Below are 22144 nucleotides of genomic sequence, written 5' to 3' on the forward strand. Positions count from 1 at the left end.
ATTCCGATAAATCGTTAACATTCCAGATACAAATATTTGTACAATATCATTTTGTAAATAAATATTCGTAGGTCACCATTTTCAGCTTTTGTCATTGATAGGTGCGTCCCAAATGTTAGACTTATTTAATATTAATTATATATCACGTGATGCCATTTGTCTGTAACATCCCTGTGGTACTCTCATCCTCATGTTGTTTAGGTGAAAACATTTCAGCTGCACCTGTCGTTAAACTTCAAAACACACAATCATCTTTATCTGATATATGACATCGTTTACACACTGTATAAAAAGTATCTGACGTCTTGATGTAAAACTAGTAAGAGACGACAATCAAAAACTACGTATACGAATATATCGTGATTATGAGTTATCTCCCGTTGACAGATCCGCGTGTTTACAGTTTCCATATGCCTTAATTAATCTGTCAAGCAATGTCACAGATTCAAGGCTTTTAAAACTCATAGTTTTTAAATTATTTGAAGTAGATTGAATGTGCTTAGATTATTCGACATAACCCCCCCGCCCCCAGATTTCATACAGGTTGGGAAGTTCATTTTCAAAACATTTCGTGTTTGTTTCAATCTCTTATCAACTATTCTTTAGAAAGTGATTCCATTGAAGAGGCAGCACGTTAATGTGTTTCAAAAAGTTCATATATCTAACCAAATCTTTATATAAGAAGTAGTATCCTAGATTTTTCTCAAGAAAGACGTTTGAGATCGAGACTATAGCCTAAATATTGTCCATACTAGATCTTACACACTTTAATATGTATATGGTCAACAGTCAAGTGGTCGGTGGAGATTGGTAACGTCATAATAAATGGTTCTCATTTTATATCAATGTCAGTTTCTCGAAGGTGGTCGGTTCATACATAGGATTGTCATATGATGGCAATGCTAAGATCAGCAAGCAATGTTGTTGTTATACAGAGGTTACACTGTAGAAGAGGGTTGTCATATAATGACAATGCTAGGATCAGTAAGGTTGTGGTTATACAGAGGTTACACTGTAGAAGAGGATTGTCATATAATGACAATGCTAGGATCAGTGAGGTTGTCGATATACAGAGGTTAGACTGTAGTAGAGGGTTGTCATATACTGACAATGTTAGGATCAGTAAGGCTGTTTTTATAGAGATGTTTTACTGTAGTCGAGGGTTGTCATATTATGGCAATGCTAGGATCAGTAAGGGTGTCATTATACAGAGGGTACACTGTAGCAAAGGGTTGGAATATACTGACACTGCTAGGATCAGTAAGGTTGTAATTATACAGAGGTTACACTGTAGAACACGATTGTCATATAATGACAATGCTAGGGCAGTAAGGTTGTCGTTATAGAGAGGTTACACTGTAGTAGAGGATTGTCATATAATTACAATGCTAGGATCAGTAGGAGTGTCGTTATACAGAGGTTACACTGTGGAAGAGGATTGTCATATAATGGCAATGCTAGGATCAGTAGGAGTGTCGTTATACAGAGGTTAAACTGTAGAAGAGGATTGTCATATAATGACAATGCTAGGATCAGTAAGGTTGTCATTATACAGAGGTTACACTGTTGTAGAGGGTTGTCATAAAATGGCATTGGTAGGATCAGTAAGGTTGTGGTTATACAGAGGTTACACTGTTGTAGAGGGTTGTCATAAAATGGCATTGCTAGGATCAGTAAGGGTGTCATTATACAGAGGGTACACTGTAGCAAAGGGTTGGCATATACTGACACTGCTAGGATCAGTAAGGATGTCGTTTTACAGACGTTACACTGTAGTATAGGGTTTTTATATAATGACAATGCTAGGATCAGTAAGGTTGTCATTATACAGAGGTTACACTGTAGCAAAGGGTTGGCATATACTGACACTGCTAGGATCAGTAAGGTTGTCGTTTTACAGACGTTACACTGTAGTATAGGGTTGTTATATAATGACAATGCTAGGATCAGTAAGGTTGTCATTATACAGACGTTACACTGTAGTAAAGGGTTGTCATATACTGACAATGCTTGGATCAGTAAGGTTGTCGTTATCGACAGGTTACACTGTAGTAGAGGGTTGTCATATAATCGATACAGAGACGTCACACTATATTTGATACACGATCGTAATGTGAATGTAAAAATGGTCTTACGGTATTATTTAGTTACATACAGAATCAATAAGACTAGTTTATGGATTACTACCGTAGACATATAAGTCATAGAAAATGTCCAGGACCTGACTGAACTGGTCAGTGATCGAATGTTTAACTGTGAATAATAGGTATGGTTATGTATCACAAAGGGTAAAACGTGTCACAGCTGATATGAACAGTAGAAAAGTTGGAGGACACGAACGCCAAGTATCCTCGTGTTACCGGTTTCCGCGCACTTAAGAAGCAACCGCGATTTCGTACTCATATCGGCAGGAGAATGTTGAAATGACGGATGACTGTCATAAACATGTACTAATGGTAACAAAAAACTAGCAACATAAAACTGCTTTTAAAAAAAAAATCAGAACAAACAATCTTTAACAAATTTCTCCCATCGGAAGTAGCCGTCATATGTGTCACTCTGTCTATTTTGATTTAGTGTTCATTCAGTTCATAAAGTTACCCGTCATGCTTGAGCGAACATCTCCATTCGCTCGGATTGTAAAAATAGACAAACTTACTCGTGTGTCAGTAAAGGTAATCTATATATAGACAAACTTACTCGTGTGTCAGTAAAGGTAATATATATATAGACAAACGTACTAGCCAACAGGAACGTAGGATACCCGTAGTATGTACTTGGCAGCCAATCTATATATACATATATGAACCAAAATGAGACATATAACTTGATGAATTTTATATGGAGGATATAACGAGTTACCTCCCGTACCATGAAGACAGTGATATAAAGACAATAATGTGTTAAGTCATCCGGGATACTGATTGACCAATTATTTAAATATATAATTATTTAAAAGTGTACGCTAACCAGAAATGCATTGGAAACTTATAATTACAACAACTGACTTTTATATATTTATCAGAATATTAATTACTTTTAATATGACACTCCTATATATGCTGTTGTCTGTTCATATGACATACGTATGACGTTATTGTTTGTTGTACAGAGGCCAACATCGTGGGTAACATCCGTCATGCTCCACGTGAATACGACCGGTTTATCATCGCACATTGGGGCATTGTCGAGGGTCCAGTGGTGGCAGCTGCTTATAAATGTTCCCGAAATGTTTAAACAGCTATGTAAAGGAATCCCAATACAGGAAGGAATGAAGAATCCGTTATAAGCAATGAGAGAACAGTCGTATTGGAAACAAGATAATTGTCTTTTTAAGAAATCAAAACAATCAACGTTATACTCACTTTACATTTTTGAGAGACAGAGAAAACAAAGAAGACTTTGGTTATATGAGTTTGGCCTCTGTAGAGTCGAAGGGTTTTCTTATTTGTCTTCTACTAAAGGACATTAAAGAAATCATAATGGATCTGTTCTCCTTTCTCTTATCTACTCGTTCGTTCCGATGGTGTTGCATTAGACACCCGTCTTTGCAAAGCCTTACACGTGGCGAGTACGTTAAACCACTTGCGACCAAATAAACAAAAATCTATAAAATATTTCATTTTATTGAAGGTATCTAGCAGTAGTATTTGACAAGAGCATGTATCTGGTTTACACGTGCGTTAATAAATACGTATGGCATTTTTACGCTACACTGCACTGTCATAGTTTTGGTTTGTTTTTAGCTTTATTTGCTGGAGTTTGAATGGAGTGTTGACTCGGATGAGTGTCACTGGGCGCGCGATGAGTTATCCGTTTGTATAAGGTGGTCGCTGCTGTATTCCAGTCATCTACCCACCAACTCATGTAGCTGTAATTGGCCTCCGACGATATCTGAAAATAAAAATCTTTATTAAATATTAATTTGTTCGGTAAGTCAGAACACTGTTTACACCATTACACAGTATCACGTGAGCAAGTGCATAGTTAAACATATAACTGGGACACCACAAAAACCAGAACGTCAAAAACCTTTTGTTGACATCGATATGAAATCTGCAGTCGTTAACAAACATTAATGGCAAACAAATAATTTTATTTTGATTTAAAAAATATTTATTTCAAGTCCATATTACATGTAATGGTTTGCATGCTTGATCTGGGAATAGTAGTAAATATGTCCTGTTTCCTTCGCATCGCGATAAAGCTAACTTGATTGACCTGAACATATTCTGAACTATTCCTTGATCAGTTATTGAATAATTCAGTATGTTATCGCCACTGTATGTTTTGCAACTCCTGTATTAATTATGTATTTTTTTTTTATTAAACATTCATGTTATTCACATACTGTATTAATAACGTGACGTCACGTTTGAGGATTTTAAGCCTGGACCTTCAGTGCTTACGTCATAATCAATGGCAATTGTTTCTCCGACTGGAAACAGGGATATTATATTTCAAAGAAGTCAAATATATGGTGTACTTTGCCACATATGATATTAATGTTACTGGAGTTAAATGTCCTCAAAAAGGGATTGTTTTCATGGTAAAATAACGCACATTAGTAAAATTTCTTGGCTAACCTCATGTCTTTATACAACTTGAAAGTTAAGTAAGATAACCATAATGGCAAACCCCCATTTGGTTGAGGGCATATATGCATACTAAAGCATACATTTATGAGTTATGGTTCAATATTAGCTTTTCCCAAGAGTTGATTTAAAAAGCTATTTTCAGAAAGCCATCACAAATCACCAATCTTCTCTAGGAAACAGTTCTATTTATAAATTATTCAAGTGCAAAACCTCTGACGTTCAGGTTCCTGACGACTAACCAATGGCCATTGGTACCATGACCTTGATTTCTAAAGAGTTTTATCTGGTCGCTCACCTTGGAAACCCTTTCCAATACACATATTGCTTCTATTTCTTTTTGTCTGTATTCAACCGGAACAACGAGATCCTGGAATACTGATGAATGATCCGTCAACGAAGGGGAGCCACGGTGAAATAGGAGGAATGCAATAAGTCTGACGGGTGAACCTTGTTGTAACTCTGAAAATATAATACTGTGTTGTATGCATATTGAAATATAGTTCCGACTCTGCGCCTCTCGAAAGATAGTATCGTCAGGACTGTGAAGTTGTAAAGGGGCTTAGAAAGAATGATGATATAGCATGTAAAAAGCTCAACACTATGGTTCTCGACACTTCAACACCTTATATCTTAGATATTAGGAAACGTGGCACGATTGTCCTCAAATCTTGTTATTACATTATATCTTACTGTACGATTAAGGTGAATACATGTATTTCTATTGTTATGTTCTGACCGTATGCATGACAAACTTATGCCTGCTTATGTTATAAAGTTTAAATAAAGAATATTATAATAATATATATGATGTGTATAATTGAACATTAACGTTATCACACCTATCAATGCCCGCTTAGCATATATTATTTATAAAAAGCACCCATTTTATTAATTAAACAAATGGGCCAAGCCCGATTTCAGAACGCGACCATCCGCCCGCCATATACAGCCTCGATTTTACGGGGCTACGCTCATTTTAGCTCTCTGCACCCCTGAAATATGTCAAAGCAAAGTTGAAGGCACGCGTCTTGCTATTTGATTGATGTCAGGTAAAATAAAACACCTGACCAATCACTAGGCTAATACTTGTCCCTTAAAGATTACAGGATCAACGCACGACTTCAAAGCCAGTAAGTTTTACCGTTACGCGACCGCGAAATTCTTCTGATTAAATGTTTACTACATTTCGATTAAATCAACACAAACTGGAGCTAGCCATGGGGCGTCTCAAAAGTATACTAAGAGACCAGAGACTCTGTAAAAATGAACTGTATTGGAAAATGAAGTTCACTTCTTTTTTCACTGTTTCCTTAATGAATCTGCCAGAAAAGAATATTTCCAAAAATGCACTCCTTATCACAATGATGTTACCTTATAAACCAATTATTTGACCTCTATATTATCTACAAACAACTCGCAGTTTATACTGGACTCTTGCTTATTCATTAAACAGTCTTTAGAACTGAGGAGAGTTGGCTTGCTGACAGTATCAGGTATGGACTTTGCAGCTAACAGTGTTTAAATCAAATTTTCTATTTTAATCTATGATTATTTTGTTCATGTTAATGTTATTAGAAATAAAAGCTATCACCTTGCGACTTTTCTACATGTACATGTCTACGTATGTATTTCACTGTGTTTCACTGTTTTGTCTTCAAACTAGTTACAAATGTGCGAATAACATATTTGTGTTTCTGATGTACACAACATGATAAACTAGTCTTCTCGTCTCACTCACAAGGTCGTGCACACTGAGCCTTTGGTTAGATTGTTTAGATATACATCAAAGGATCAAACTAGTCTTCTCGTCTCATCCACAAGGTGGTGCACACTGAGCCTTTGGTTAGATTGTTTAGATATACATCAACGGATCAAACTAGTCTTCTCGTCTCATCCACAAGGTCGTGCACACTGAGCCTTTGGTTAGATTGTTTAGATATACATCAACGGATCAAACTAGTCTTCTCGTCTCATTCACAAGGTCGTGCACACTGAGCCTTTGGTTAGATTGTTTAGATATACATCAACGGATCAAACTAGTCTTCTCTCTCATCCACAAGGTCGTGCACACTGATCCTTTGGTTAGATTGTTTAGATATACATCAAAGGATCAAACTAGTCTTCTCGTCTCCTTCCCAAGGTCGTGCACACTGATCCTTTGCTTTTGCTATGACGTATCACAGGGGTGCAGATAGCGAAAATGAACGTTACCCCTGAAATATTGAGGATGCTATCCCTATCGTTACTCACATACACATTTTGCGAATCAAGATGAAACGGACGATGATATATACCTCGGACAAAGTGACGGCAGACGGACAGAATGTTACCGGACATGACTCACCTGTCTGCTCGACTACTAAACACTCGAAATCGCTGATGATTTGCCTCAAACCTATTCGTCAAAAAGAAAGAAAAACATATAACAATATATTCTTCTGAATCTTTGAAGTAACGACATTTTTTCATCTGTTAAAAGTTATGCTTTTCCTAATTTCCAACAGGCCACGAACATACAAATCTTTAACAAATCCTTCCACCCAAATGTGAACACGCGAGCCGCAGTACTCTTTGCCTTTGTCGATTGTAAGCGGCCTTCGATAATCATTTCCAACATTTCCCTACCTTGTTGTATATTTCACCATAATAAACTCATATGTGTCATTATTTCCTACTTCAATATCATGGAAGTTGCATTCTTTACTGGACAGCAGTAGGATAAAGAGAGGATTAATGTATACCACTTGTTAATCATATTAAAATCTCACATATTGGGGCCAACAAGACAGAATAGAGAACACCGGCCCCTTGAATAGTAAATCCAAGACTATGATTCCGCTGATGGTGGCGGGCGTAAGATGTGTCATTAAAATATCTTACCTTTATTGCTAAACTCTGCATGCTTTTGTATTTGCTAGCAGTGAATGCATATGTAATTTTTCGAAAAAGTTTTCTAAATTGCCCATTCACCGAGCTGAAATGAGCATTGATCCTATAGTATTGTCTGAAACACTTACGTTCACCTGATAGTGGAATCGGCTGCCTAATAAGTGATTCTTCCTCCTGAATAGAATGTATTTTGATATGTTTTAGTATCGATATATTTCTGGTGCAAGATGCATACCTTGTTATTAAACGCTTAAAACAGGGTCATTGAACAAAATGATAACCGCCGGTGAACAACAGGAGCAAGAGGTTTATAGTAAATTGTCTCCCTTGACACGGTAAATGAAACAGCGTACCTATGTTCACTGTGTAGCAATTTTGACCCAATGCATCGAAATGAAATTTTGACTTTATATCTCAAAATTACGATATGCTTACTCCCCATTTCGACATACTAAAATAATTCTTCGACTTAATATCTTAACATTTCGAGATATCAACTCGAAATTTCGACTTACTACATTTTGAATTCGACATAATAAATAAAAAAATATATTTATCAACTCGAAATTTCAATATATATTTTCTCATGTTTTTCACTTGTATAAAATGTAAATATCACAAACATGTATCACATGTTTATTTACTTTCACAGACTGATGTAACATGTAATTTATAACAACAGGCATTTATATGTAATTACTACAAAAATCACAAACAGGTGGATTACGAGTATATTTACATGTACTATTACATAGGGAATAACATGTTTTCAAATTTTAGTTAACGGCAGATATTTGATTAATTTGCTTTACACTTTCTCCAATGGAAATAAAAGTTCCTGTTTTGGGCAGATCTAGGAGTATGGGTGGGGTAGGATGGGAGGTTTCAGGGGGTTCCCTGATTAAATATTTTTCTAAAACAATTAAAATTAAATAAATTGAAGTCCTGATTTGAGTTGGAGGAATTCCATTTTAAACACGTCGCGACAATACATTGTTGATATGACCCTGAACTCTGTAAAACTATAAATGTGTGTAAAATAGTGTCAGTGCGGCCATTTTAACTTGATTTCTGTATCCTTTTTATGGTTATGCTACAAGTGTATAATAATTAAGTATTGACAATACCAGATATAAGCAGAAATGTAGGAATCGCCTATTGTCTGATCTTTCTGCTAGAACATGAATTTCGTTCTTAACTTAATGTTACTTATTGTATATGATTTTCGTTCTTCACTTTACATTATTTGATATTTATTTTCAATCGAAATTTACTGTCTATGTTGTAGTAAACTAAGTTAAGATTTAAATGCATACCCTGAACATAAAATCGTATTTTTTATATTAAAAATGACAACAATTGCAACACAAGTTTTGTCTTTTAATAAAAATGAAAATAAAGAACTACTAAAGTTGTCAAGAAAATTATATTAAAAAGACATGAGGAACGAATATTGATTTATATAATTATGTCTTCAACACTAACACACACACACACACACTCACACACCCTTACACGTCCAGTAGGGCCCTTTTCTCACATGTTTTGTGGCATGCATGGATATATCGATTGTCTGCATATTAAAAGTAAAGCTTAGTTGTTTTATCAAGGATATTCGTATCTTCATCTATTGAAACACGTTTAAAAACACATTCGTTGTTTTATTTGTTTCGTCTTCCCAATAATAGTTGTAAATATATAATTATGTACATGTATTAGACCAGTTCACTAAAAACGGTTAGATTAAACTTACCTTTGTCAGCCGAATAATTTCCTCAATATCATTATTATTTGCCAGTCTAATTGTATTCCTTGGACCGCCTTTTGGTTGAACAGGAATGGACATTTCACATCAGACAGTGGCCAATACAGCAGAGGTAGCATACGCCTGTTTACAAACAGTTCATAGGTATGTCAAACAAATGGGTCATCCACTGTTTTGTAATTCTTTTGTTATCTTTGAAGAAGTTCGATAGATAATCTTATTGAAAGCGTATGGATTTAATCATGCTGGATTCACTGCATTTATTGCCAATGTGTAAAATATTCTATCATGTTGATATGTAAGCAAATAGCTGATCTGACCGGCAGAGGTTAGCCGTACGGATATTTGGTGAGAAGAAGGGGAAATACAAAGGACATAAACTTTAGCATGGATTCGGCAGTCTATATTTAACTTCTGAATTCAAACGCTCGTGTATAGGGTAATGGTATGTTAAATACATTTTATTATCGGATTAAAACAGATAGAGTGGCACGGATTCGATTATTAAGTCATCTAAAAATATTCCTACACCTATGAAAACAAGAGCCAAGGGCCACTTAGTTCTCTCGGCATATGACTGAAGTGCTTGGAACTGCTCAAGAGACCTTGCATCCAGTCTGTTAACAATGACGTATTTTTTCAAAACTATAGTCTAAATGTGTCTGTAAGACACGGAAGGGGGCCCCGCTCCCTGTCTGGCCGTAAATATACACACACCGTGTATAGTGGGTGCTACACATGCTGTGAATTGGCGTGTGTGCTATTTTTAGCATGTCAAAATTCATGTAATAACAAGAGTACTAATTAACTTTGAGAACATTTACAAGAAAATAGAACAACAATTGTATGAAACTTGCAATCGACCATCACAATATTCTCCCACAAATGCATAGTTATAACCCTGATACGATTACAAGCAAAACTCCGACAGAATTTTAGAACCATGACTATAGTCTCTTGGCTATGAATAGCACAGAGAACTAAAAAATATACATTAACGGGGAAAAACATGAATGCTTAATTGAATTTGAGGTTTTTTATGTAAAACCCATTTTTATGATAAAACTACTTACCACGTCCAATTATTATGCAAATGATCTCCAACTACCAGTTCTTTAACTCCGAAAGGAAAGTTTAAAATGCCCCGCGCAAATACGAAACCACTCCCTGTCAAAACCGGACATACGGGTGTAGGATGCGCGAGCACCTCCAACTTCCTCTATTCGAAACACGAACAAACACCTAAAAGCAAACAGCCTAAAGGAGCCGGAGGAGCCAGGGAGGAGGGAGGGGCTCACATTGGACGTGGTAAGTAGTTTTATCATAAAAATGGGTCTTACATAAAAAAAACCTCAATTTTATATCAAAAACAATACTTACCACGTCCAATTATTATGCGAATTCGTCTTACCTAGTGGATACTCCTATCCGGCAGGACCATGGCTAATCCAGGAGGGCGGTACACTGGTCACAGTCAATTGGAACCTTAATACCGAGGAAAAGCTCTTATATAGAGCACCCAAAATTAAAAGATAGAAAGATCATTGCCAAGCAAAGATTTTCTGTCGCCATGCTAACGCATACAAATCTAAAAACAGAGAACACTCTACTCTGAGGTGGGTGGGCAAGCCACTGACTGGGCAGCAATCATCGGACCAAAAGAGTAAAGTTTTTTCTGAGAAGGACGCCAGTGATCTCAGATAGAACTCTGTAAAGGTAGCGTGTCCTTGCCAAAAGGCTGAGGACATACCCTCTGAAAAGGGAGCGCCATTGAGAAGGGCCCAATATGCTGCCAGAGCCCTAGCATCATGTGCCCTAACATTGAATGGTCTTCTGACATCATCAGAAGAAGACTAATAAACCAGCCTAATAACCTGGTAAATCCATCGGGAGACGGATTGTGCCGAAATACTTAACTGGCAACTCTTGATGGGCAGAAAAAGCCTAGACTGTAATACTCGATCCCCACTGTCTTGCCCAGATAATGTCTGAGAGCTCTGACAGGCCAGATAAGACGATCACGCTCGTCCTTACCAACCAGGTCAGAGAGAGAAGGAACGCGGATAGGTTCCGGAGAAAACCCCGGAACCTGATTTTTGGCGAGGAAAGAAGGTTCCGTCCTGATAGTCACGGAAGAGTAACTCCTGCCGAAACGTAAACAGGAGGAAGACGCTGATAAGCCATAAACCTCGCTACGCCTTCTCCCCGGGGCAAGGATGACAAAAAACACAGTATTGAATGTCAAGAATTTCAAGGAGGCTTGACTCAAAGGCTTGTAAGGAGCACCCAAAAGGGACTCCAGAACCAAAGCTAAATCCGATTGAGGAGTTAGACGCCTAACGCTAGATCTGTCAATACCAGATAAAGCCGACCGATAGCCGGCAATGGTACCAGGAGCTAATTTCTTACTGCGAAACAAATGCAGTATAAACTCTGCAATAAGAGGAACAGAGGCCTTAAGCGGGTCAACCTGCCTCTGACCACACCAATCGCAGAGGATGCTCCGCCTAGACTGGTAGACTGCCGCGGAAGAAGACCTGATGGACCTAGCGATACAGTCTGACACCTGTCCAGAAAACCCCTTCTGCACGAGACCACCGGAGATAGCCTCCACGCGTGAAGGTGCAGTATAGCCGGGCGGGAGTGCACGATTCTGGACCTCGGCTGTCGTAACAGGTTCCACCTTTGTGGGAGGACCAGAGACCATTCCACCAGAAACTCAGAAAGCTGAGGCAACCATGGTTGCCTCGGCCACAAGGGAGCCACCAGAATTAGGGATCAAGGCTGCTCCTTGTACTTCTGGAGGACCTTGGCCACCAAGTTGAAGGGAGAAGGCGTAAGCATGCAACCCCTTCCAGTCCAGAGACGGAGCATCTACTTCCCATGCTGCTGGATCTGGAACGGTTGAGACACACGTCGGCAACTGATGGTTCAAGGCTGTGGCAAATAGGTCTACATGAGGCCTGTCACAAACCAGAAATATTGCTCGGAATATGGATGGATCGAGCTGCCACTCCGTCAGAACCGGCTGAAGACGTCTTGATAGGGTTTCTGCACGTACCTGAGCGAGCCTGCCCGTTCAAGTACGCCCCCAATCTGTCTTGGACGCATCGGTATACGTGGTCATGGTGGGTGAGCTCTTGTGCAAGGACACCCCCTTCAGGACATTGTTCCGAACTGTCCATCATTGGGCAAATTCATTGACCGACTGACTGAGAGGAATGAAAGCCTCCCAATCGCGCGACGCAGGAACCCAATGGCTGAGAGGAAACATCTGCAGAGGTCTGATGTGCAGCCAGCCAAGAGGAACTACATCTGCTAGTGAGTTGAGAAACCCAAGCAGACTGAGGTACCAACGAACCTGTACCACAGAACTCTGGATAAACTGAAGCACCAGACTCCTTGCCTTGATGAGTTGGAAGGACTATACCCCTGGCTACGTTGAACCGGTAGCCTAGAAACACAAACTCCTGGGAGGGAGACAGTTCTGACCTCTCTCGGGAGGGGATAAACCTGACATTGAGAAAAAGACTCAGAACTAGTCGAGTATCCTACACAAGGAACTCCCTGAGTAAATGAAGCATGAGAGAGTCGTCGAAGTAAATATGTATGTTGATACTCCGCTGGTGCAGGAAACCTACCACAACCTGCAGTAGTTTGGTAACAACCATTGGGGCTGTGGTAAGGCCAAAAGGCATAGCCCGGTACTGGAAGATCTTGCCCTCGCATGAGAAGCGAAGATACTTCCTGTCCGACTTCCTGATGGGAATGTGGAAGTAGGCATCCTTCAAGTCTATTGAAGTAGCCCACATTCCTTCCCCGACTGAGGCAATAATGCCTCTCGGAGTCTCAATCTGAAAGTGGGGAGAGTCCACGAACCGATTGAAGGCACTTAGGTCTATTATCGGGCGCCGAGCTCCCGACTTCTTCTTTACCAGAAAAAAATCGGGAATAGAAGCCTGGAGAGCACCGGCACCGTGGGAGCTCCTCGACTGTACCCTTCTCGATTAGGGTAGCAATTTCCTGTCTGACAGCTAGAGCCTTCTCTTGATCCACCGGGTATGGGAAAAAGATTGGCTCTGCTGTGAGCGGAGGTTCCCGTAACAACGGGATGCTCAATCCTTCCGCAACTATTGGCAATGCCCAACTGTCCTGAGTAATCTCCTTCCATTGAGGAAGGAAAGCCCTTCCCAAACGTCTATGTGGCTGTCTACGACCGTGAATAGACCGGGTAAATGAGACCTCTGATCTACTTGAAGGAGGGAAGAAGTCAGGAATACTGCTTCTTACCCCCACAGGGTTTAGTACTCTGCTTGTCCTTTCCCTTGGCTTTGCCCTTAAAGGTAGACTTAGCCTTAGCCGCAGACTGAGTTTGGCGAGGCCTCAACTTAGCCTTGTTCTTACCAGCAGCCGATCCTTTTGAAACTAAAAGTAATGAGGCTACTGGGTTATCCTTAACTTCTTTCTGAATAGAAGGAAGGGCACCCCCGAAGAGCCAAGGACACTCGAAGGGAGAGGACAAAAGCCTGGAATAATAAGGTTCCTCAATAGGCTTATCTTTAAGCACAGAGGCCTCCAGACAGTTGTGCAAGGATGAGGTCACCCTATCCTACACACTCTCATCTACCTCTGACTCCCCTATTGACACTTCCGATAAACGGAAAAGGGTCACCGTCAGGAAATCAAAATATGAGAGTACCTGAAGAGAAAGCCGCAGGATTTTCTCCAGTTTGTGGTGTTCCTTGGCAGAGAACACCACCTGGTCAGTCGCCGGTCCTGGCCATTGCCGAAGCTCATGAGTTTCAAGCTTAGCTGGTTGACTCTCAAGTTTGGCATCGTGAATGGCGTAGTCTGAGGACCTAACCTCAGACAAATCTGCCAAACTCAGCTTCAGGCCAGATGCACCAGATGCACGAGGGAACGAACCAGCCAAAGCCGAGGAAACAATAGAACCCTCAGGCAATGACTTGTTGGAACGAGCCGAAACCTTAGGCAGCACAAGCGGACTCAGCAGCGTTGTCGCCTGCGGAATGGCAGACGCCGCAGGAGGAGGACAAACCTCCTTCCCGAGGATTCTGGCTACGTCGGCGCGAAGCGCCCGCGTGCCCGCCAGAGCACGATGGGTTTCAGTCTCAACCTCAGGCTCTACCTAAATCTCAGCCGACAACTCATCATCTTCAGATTCCGACGTCATCGTCCTTGTCCCCCTTCTCCATGTCAGTACCCCTCCTGGAAGTAGACACCGACGTATCTACTGGAAAGGGCAAGGTAGAGTTCTGGAAACTCTCTGAGAAAGTCCTCTTACAAGCTCTCTTAGGCTCCGAAGGGCCAAGATGAGACTCTGAAGACCTACGAGAGGAGGGGATCTTGGTCTTGGAGCGAGATGTCCTCAAAGCCCTAATAGGTCTTTTAAACACAAACTTCTCCCCAGCTCCAGAGGTGGGTATGAGCCGAGCATTCAGCGAGCCCCCAACCTGCTGAGGTGAGACCGGTACCCAACCCTGATTAAATCCCGGAAGATAACCTGCGTTGAAATGGAGGAAATGGGGCCCTGGGACCATAAGAAGGAAAGGAGTGACCCCAGTACTGATCAAACTGACCAGTGGGTACACGGGAAGGATTACCCTGACCAAAAGGAAAAGGTGAACCGCCACTCCCTCCCGGAGCGAAACCAAAAATGAAAGCCCTAGGGCCAGACATATGACCAGTTTCCTGCTGTAAAGCACCAAAACCATGATGCATAGTACTCGAAGCACGAGGCCCAAAGGGCTCATACCCGAGACCATGGGGTGTCGCCCGATTCTTGTCAGACTTGTCATCTTCTCCACTACCCATGGTCGCGGCCCACGGGTTCCGTATGGTGCAAGCTGGTACGGAATCGACCCCAACAGGGTTGATACCGGATACTTGACCAGGAAAGAGAAGGGACCGTGAAGAGTCATGAGGGGTAGCAGTACTGCTACACTCTGTGGGGCCCAGTTAATTCAAAGAATTGCCGCTCCCCATCACAGCAGAGGACCCAAAATGATCCACATTCATGACTCTATCCCCACCAACAGACGCTCAAGGACTAACCAAAAAGTCAGAGACTGGAGGAGGGTCCACCCTTTCCAGAGATAAACTAACACCAATGGAAGGGGGGCCAACCTTCCTGGCAACAGGATAGCCAACACCTGTGCTCTCTAGACTAGAGCCAGCCAAGGGCTGAATAGTCTTGGGACCCGGCAGGGCTCTGCCAACGAGGTACCTGCCGAAGGACTCTCCATGGGGTCGCCGGTACTACCGGAGGAGGACCGAGTCTTGTCCTTCCTCTTACCCCGTTTGTCCGACTTGGAGGAGTCCTTCATGATTAACAAACAACAAGATAAATTAACAATTCAGCCTTTATTTGTAAAATAAAATAATTTGAATTTAAACACTCACGAAAACGAACGGGGACCAAAACACGTGGCAATGGTACCGACGTTTTACAACGAAATACGGTGAAAAAAGGCAAAAAGAAATAGATAAACAATAGCAGGGAAACTGGTATAATAAACAAAGAATGAAAACAAACAATGACACAGGTTACCGCCCTATGAAAACTTGAACGAAGTCCAGGGTAAAAAACGACAGCCATGTGCTTCTTCGAGTTCAAGAAAAGAGGAAATTGGAGGTGCGCGCATCTTACACCCGTATGTCCGGTTTGGACAGGGCGTAGGTTCGTATTTGCGCGGGGCATTTTAAACTTTCCTTTCGGAGTTAAAGAACTGGTAGTTGGAGATCATTTGCATAATAATTGGACGTGGTAAGTATTGTTTTTGATATAAAATACATGTTTTCATTGTTGTATTCTGATTTTGATAATTGAACAGGAATACCGAAACGTGATATATTGTTAGTTTGTTTTTGCTGAATTGTTTGGCAATCTTATTTTCATATATATTAATTGACATAGACATTAACAGTACCTACCTACTTACTACCTACCTCCGTACATACAAACATCATAGAAAGACACCAGTAAACTATACCATCCACTACCTTGATGGAGAACGATGGATATGAAATCATTAACTGACGTCAGGAAAAGAACAGCACAGCTGCAGTTTATATATTTTTCTCCTTTATATCGTAACTGTATCGAACCATGCATGCTATATGAACTCTAAATATTACACGTTGTGTAAACGATATGGAGATTGCAAAGTATTTACACATTTGCAATGTAAATTAACAAGATAAAATTGCTATTAGTTTTACATTATATTGATTTCCTTGAGATTTAGTGTATGTAAAATACGATGCTATTAACTGATTCAATGATAAGTTAAAATGTATTTATTTAAAATCTATATTAGTCACACCATGCAAGTTAAATCGGATTAGCATTAATTCGACAACGACGTTATTTCCGTGAGTAATTTCCATAGCTGTATCTTAATCACAAAAAGTTTGGTGGACAAAAATCTTCAAAATCAGTTAAATGTTGATAAAAATGTATTGCAGTATTGTTTCTATTTAAAGATCTGTATCCACCTCTTATATTAATCTCTTCTTACAAAAAAATACAAATACAAAAAATAAAAAAAGTATTTCGTAGGTTTTGCGTGTTTAGAATACAAAACACCTAAAACTGTTGTATGGTCGAATATTGTCCATTTCAGCCCTCAGGCCTAATACTTGCTTAATTTATATTTCAAACAAAAATGTTACAATTATCTCTTAACTTTACCCTCTAAAATATCATTTCATTTTTAATTCTAGTTACTAAGAAAACAAGAGCGATTCTAAGCTAAAAGTTACAATTTACATTATCATCTTTCTAGCATGTTAGCAATATCCTGCTCATTTACATACAATGTATATCCATTACACACATTGAAGCTCGTCCTGGAATTCCCTTAGCTAATGATAAGACGCTAAACCCGATAAGAACAAAGATATCGTAGAAATAATAAATTTCTACATGATTGGTGTAAAATAATTTAAGTTTATTTAAATAACGTTTATCTAGTGGGATGAAATTTATTTTAGTAAAATATATACATATATTGGCGGAGTTTTCGGAGGTAATTTTGTGACTTTTACTTACTCTTTCGTTTGTAAACTTCTGATAAACATAAAGTAATATTGCACAAAACATAACATTGCGTTGTGCTTTTATCGCCAAGCAAAAACAACTCAAAATACAGCGCAAAATGAACCAACGCATCACCATTTTAAAAATATCTGAAAGTACGGTATCACAATATACAATGTATGGCGCAGTGTTTTGTAATTCTAACGTTTGTTAGTTTCTTTTGTGTGTGCGACGTTTTAACTTCTTGTTTACATTTTTGGTGCGATGATATAACCTGGACACAGAAACTATCAGTAGGGAATAGCCAAAAAATAAATATATTTAAAATGGAAATTATTTATCGTCCGCTGTATCACTCTGTCAGTGGGGGTGCCAATTGAATTGAATTGACACAAGGTTGATTTCTTTCACAATTTCACTATTTCGATTTCTCAGGAGTGCCTGTTTAGCAATGAACCTAGTATAAAACTAAAATTTGGGCGCTTCTAACATTAAAAAGGTAGGAACACAAGTAGAGAGACATTTTTTTTCTCCTGCCCACACACCTCCAACAACCCAGTATTAAAGGATCTGAGGTTGATGTTGCGGTATCTGTGCTGTAGCATTCAAGTAAGGTGGTACTATAAATGATACCGTCGGAAGCACAGCCCCACTACAAAAAGAACACAAAAAATCTCCAGCACACACGTAGGAATACACACATAGGGAGATATTAGCCAGGTGACATTTGACTCGTAGTTGTTAGTGCCTAAAAAGGCAGCTCTTGCAAATTCCTCAAAATTGTATTGATTAATGTATATATGCTAATTGCATTGATTGTATAAATAGTATATCTATATACTGTAAAGCGCTTTAGATTGTCTTATTCTACATGTAGCTAGATTTGTCGCTATATCAAATGTTGTATTCTATTATCATTAGATTTACTTCCACCTATAATTTAGGTTTCATGAAATAGACGAGCGTGACATACACAGAAGTAGGCCTAATGCATTCACATTCTTATACTGTGTTTACGTGTACCAACATGCAAACACAGATAAGCCTAGGTTTCCTATAACCTGAAGCTGTGGCTACTCACAAGTTAACAGAAATAGACCTACGGCTCTAGCAGCATGAAGCTGCCAACATATATACCAAAGATATCTTATTTTGCGAAAATCAGCAAAAGTCTATTTATTATCAAGATGTTTGCCACAAAGGGTTTAATAAACGTTCAAAGTTTGTATAAATATAACAGAAAACCGACGGAAACTGCATTTAAAATCAGTATAAGATGAGAAAACAATGAATGAAACCGCAATCGATATACGAATAGGTGTTCACATGTTGATTTTATATTTAACCTGTGTTTAATATGCATAAATGAAATTAATTAGTGGAATTGAATTTCCAAACTCATCAGTGGATGGCTTTGTGTGATACAATGGACTGTTTGAGTCCAGTAGAAATGGCTTGATCCTAAAAATAAAGGGCATGTCTCAGATAAACATGGATAGCGGATGAATCCTGCATAACACTACATTTTGAATACATTTTTTTTTGAAGAATGATTTGTTTTTCAAAAAGTGATTTCCCCAGATTAGGAAATTGTGAAAACCATGGTTACCACATCAAAAAACGCCAAAAATAGCAAAAAACATGATTTTCAACCCAAAATGTGACCCACGCAAGTAGTATTTGTTTTCTTACAACCTGTCTGAAATTGAATATCACCTACTCGGTAACAGAAATACTCACGTTTTGGCATAGGACGTTCAACCGGATTTTTCACAATACTTACACACGTGCTGTGTACAAAAAAAGACTACATGAAAAACTAGCTTTTGATGTGTAGACACAGATTTGTAAATGGCCAAAAAAGTAGTCTCAAACCAAATTCGATTTATTTTTTGTGAAGCCCACGTAGTCAACTTCATCATGTTTATGCCAATTTTAGTGCTGTTTTATTTTTAAAACTTTGATACATATAATATTACATAGTGTATTCATTGTACAAAAATATCACCCATGGCCACCGTACGCTACTGTACACTGCTACCATAGAACACTGAAATAAAAACAGGAGAAAATATAGGGGGAATACCACAGTAATGAAGATATTTACCCTTTTTTACAGTAAAATACATAGAGGCTACCTCAATAGTCTCCATGTTTTACCCTGTGATTCTTTTGTCACTACAGCACATAACTTTAATAATAATAATAATAATTTGAGGTTCTTATATACCACTTTATCACAACCTAGTTCGTAGGTCGTCTCAAAGCGATTCACAAACTATTATCCGTGGTTAAAGGGACTTTGCAACCAGTCAATATCTTTCTCAACCCCACGGGAAGCATACAGCCGGTGCTGCCATTTCGGCGCTCACAACTAGCGTTCAACAATTCTAGCACTCCCCAACCACTTACTAATTTACAGCTGAGTAGACTGGAACAAGCGGAGTAAAGTATCTTGCTAAAAGATACAAAACATTGGCGTGCCGTGACTCGAACCCGCAACCCTTCGGTCACGAGCCTTGCGTCCTACCACTAGACTACAGTACCTACTATGTAACTTTAACTTTTATAACTATTATATTTTTTTATAAGTTAAGTACACATCCCTCATAAGAAAACGGACAAGTGGTTACTGTTAGCCTGATGCGCAGGACTTTTAATATGTATAAGGACGCCAACAGACAAAACTATATATTGACTTTCCATATAAACCAAAGATGAAACTAAGCAAAACGGCATACACCGAGTTTACCATTTCGCTGTGACATCTGTCAAAAGACACTGTTACGCCCCGACACGATTTATCCACCTGGTGAAACATCGTGCTAAAATTGCTGCGTTCACGACCGATTTCTCACCTAGAATTCGTGCAAAACATATGGGCATAGGTGACAGGTTTTCTCATCCGGCATGATTTCTCACCCTTGCTCCCTATCCCAATTCGGGTTTTGTTAGATGGATTTCATCCCTGGTGTTTTTTCGAATAAACTTTATTTTAAAACATTGAAAAAAATTGTTGTAAACTTACATTAATCAGGCAACACCAATAACTCAAATGGCTGAGATAGCATAAGGTACAAAGGACACGAACTCTCAATATAATATGAACCTATTAGAATAGGTGTGTAATTAGTTGCTCTAGAAGGGTACTCACATTTCTTTTTTATTATAAAATATACATATTTCTAGTTGTAACGGGGACTGCTTCATAAGGCGTCAACACTAACCACGTAGTCTCCCATGACGCATCAGAAAATGATCGAAATGTCATAATGCACACGCATACCGAATTTGAACGAAATAGGACGAAACTTAAATATCGACCAATGAAAGCGAGCTTATGTTAGCCTTTCTTGTCCAATTAAAAAACAAATGTAGCATGAGTGTTCGTAGCGACATTTAACACATATATACAAAATTTGAACAAACACGTTTGATAATAAATATTACTAAACAACCAACGCTGGTCACACACGGAATTGGAATGAAATTTGGCAATGCATAACTTTCTACTAATCAGAAGTCAGTCTTCCACAGCAATTGTGCGGGGACGTTGAACCTGTTTTTCCCATCTTCAAGAACAGCATCAAAATCCATTCAACAACAATTTTTGCAGTCTATAAAACAGAAACAGAAATAAGTATAGCCCGATACGTCTCAGCACGTCAGAAGTCGTGATTTGTGTCTGTTCGGAAAACTGAATGTCGAATATCATAAGCGTCCGCGGAGAAGTTTCTAAACTTATTAAATATACCACAAACGCCCAAAAACAAAAATCAGTGGTCGTACTCATGACAACGGGTATTATGCCTATTCCTAACACGAATTCTCACCCGGGTTGGAAAGTATGCAGGGGTGAAAAATCGTGTTACAAACGCAGCAATTTGATCACGATTTCTCACCCGGGTAAAGTATCGTGTCGGAGTGAGAAATCGTTGTATAAAATACACTTTTGAACGTGGCAAAAGACTTGCGGTCCTATACAGGAGAATACAATAATCATATAATCATCTGCAAGATTGAATGAACTTGATCTTTCTACATGTACTTTAGTTCTCTGAACGTCTGTACTATCACAGATAATCTAATTTGTTTGTACTCCAGATTTACAGTTTCTACAACAAGAGCAATAAAATATCAGTATTTGCTTAAAAACTTACGGCAGGACAAAAACTCTACAGTTCGTTCATGATGGATACATCTTCAGTATTATTGGAGAGTCGTCTGTTTTGCTCATACTTCTTTTTCGCAATATGAGTACTTCGTCAGATAACGCCCCTAAGACATGTCTAGTAAAGTAGCCAAAACAAACAGTCGTTATCATACAAAAACCAACTGTAAATATGTTCAGTAGCTGATATCATTATCTCGGATTACCTTATGTAACTCACTTTGCATAGATTGTAGTGTCTCGGTCTGTACAGTATGTAGACTGATAGACAATTTGCATGTACTTGAATCATTATTATATTTCTAAAACTATCACAAATCTATTTGTCAATTTCATGAACAAAATGCTGTTCAAATAATTTAGAATATTATATTCCGATAGTGTTACAGTGAGGTAATAACTAAAAGTTATAGCACGAAACTGCTTTCTGAGGAAACCATTTCTATTTTCTAGCAGCAGCTTTCAATGTTCCTCCAGCAGCAGCTGTCAATGTTCCTCTAGCAGCAGCTTTCAATGTTCCTCTAGCAGCTGCTGTCAATGTTCCTCTAGCAGCTGCTGTCAATGTTCCTCTTGCAGCAGCTTTCAATGTTCCTGTATCAGCAGCTGTCAATGTTCCTGTATCAGCAGATTTCAATGTTCCTCTAGCAGCAGCTTTCAAT

General features: G+C 39.1%; 1 protein-coding gene across 2 annotated transcripts; it reads right to left on the minus strand.

The window, feature by feature from the left end:
• Positions 1-3128: 3128 nt before the first annotated feature.
• Positions 3129-21606, minus strand: LOC110441167. Of its 2 annotated transcripts, XM_021484265.1 has the most exons (7): positions 21475-21606; positions 19055-19104; positions 9241-9375; positions 7616-7661; positions 6943-6993; positions 4894-5057; positions 3129-3894 (listed from the first exon to the last, which is right to left on the minus strand). In XM_021484265.1, the coding sequence occupies exons 3-7, from the start codon at positions 9331-9333 to the stop codon at positions 3724-3726; spliced, it is 525 nt and encodes a 174-aa protein (XP_021339940.1). In that variant the 5' UTR covers positions 9334-9375; positions 19055-19104; positions 21475-21606; the 3' UTR covers positions 3129-3723. The 2 variants fall into 2 exon arrangements, with proteins under 2 accessions (XP_021339940.1, XP_021339941.1); XM_021484266.1 differs by lacking the exon at positions 19055-19104.
• Between the last annotated feature and the right edge of the window lie 538 nt (positions 21607-22144).

The sequence above is a fragment of the Mizuhopecten yessoensis genome, unplaced genomic scaffold (assembly GCF_002113885.1).
Source record: "Mizuhopecten yessoensis strain PY_sf001 unplaced genomic scaffold, ASM211388v2 scaffold715635, whole genome shotgun sequence".
Lineage (NCBI taxonomy): Eukaryota > Metazoa > Mollusca > Bivalvia > Pectinida > Pectinidae > Mizuhopecten > Mizuhopecten yessoensis.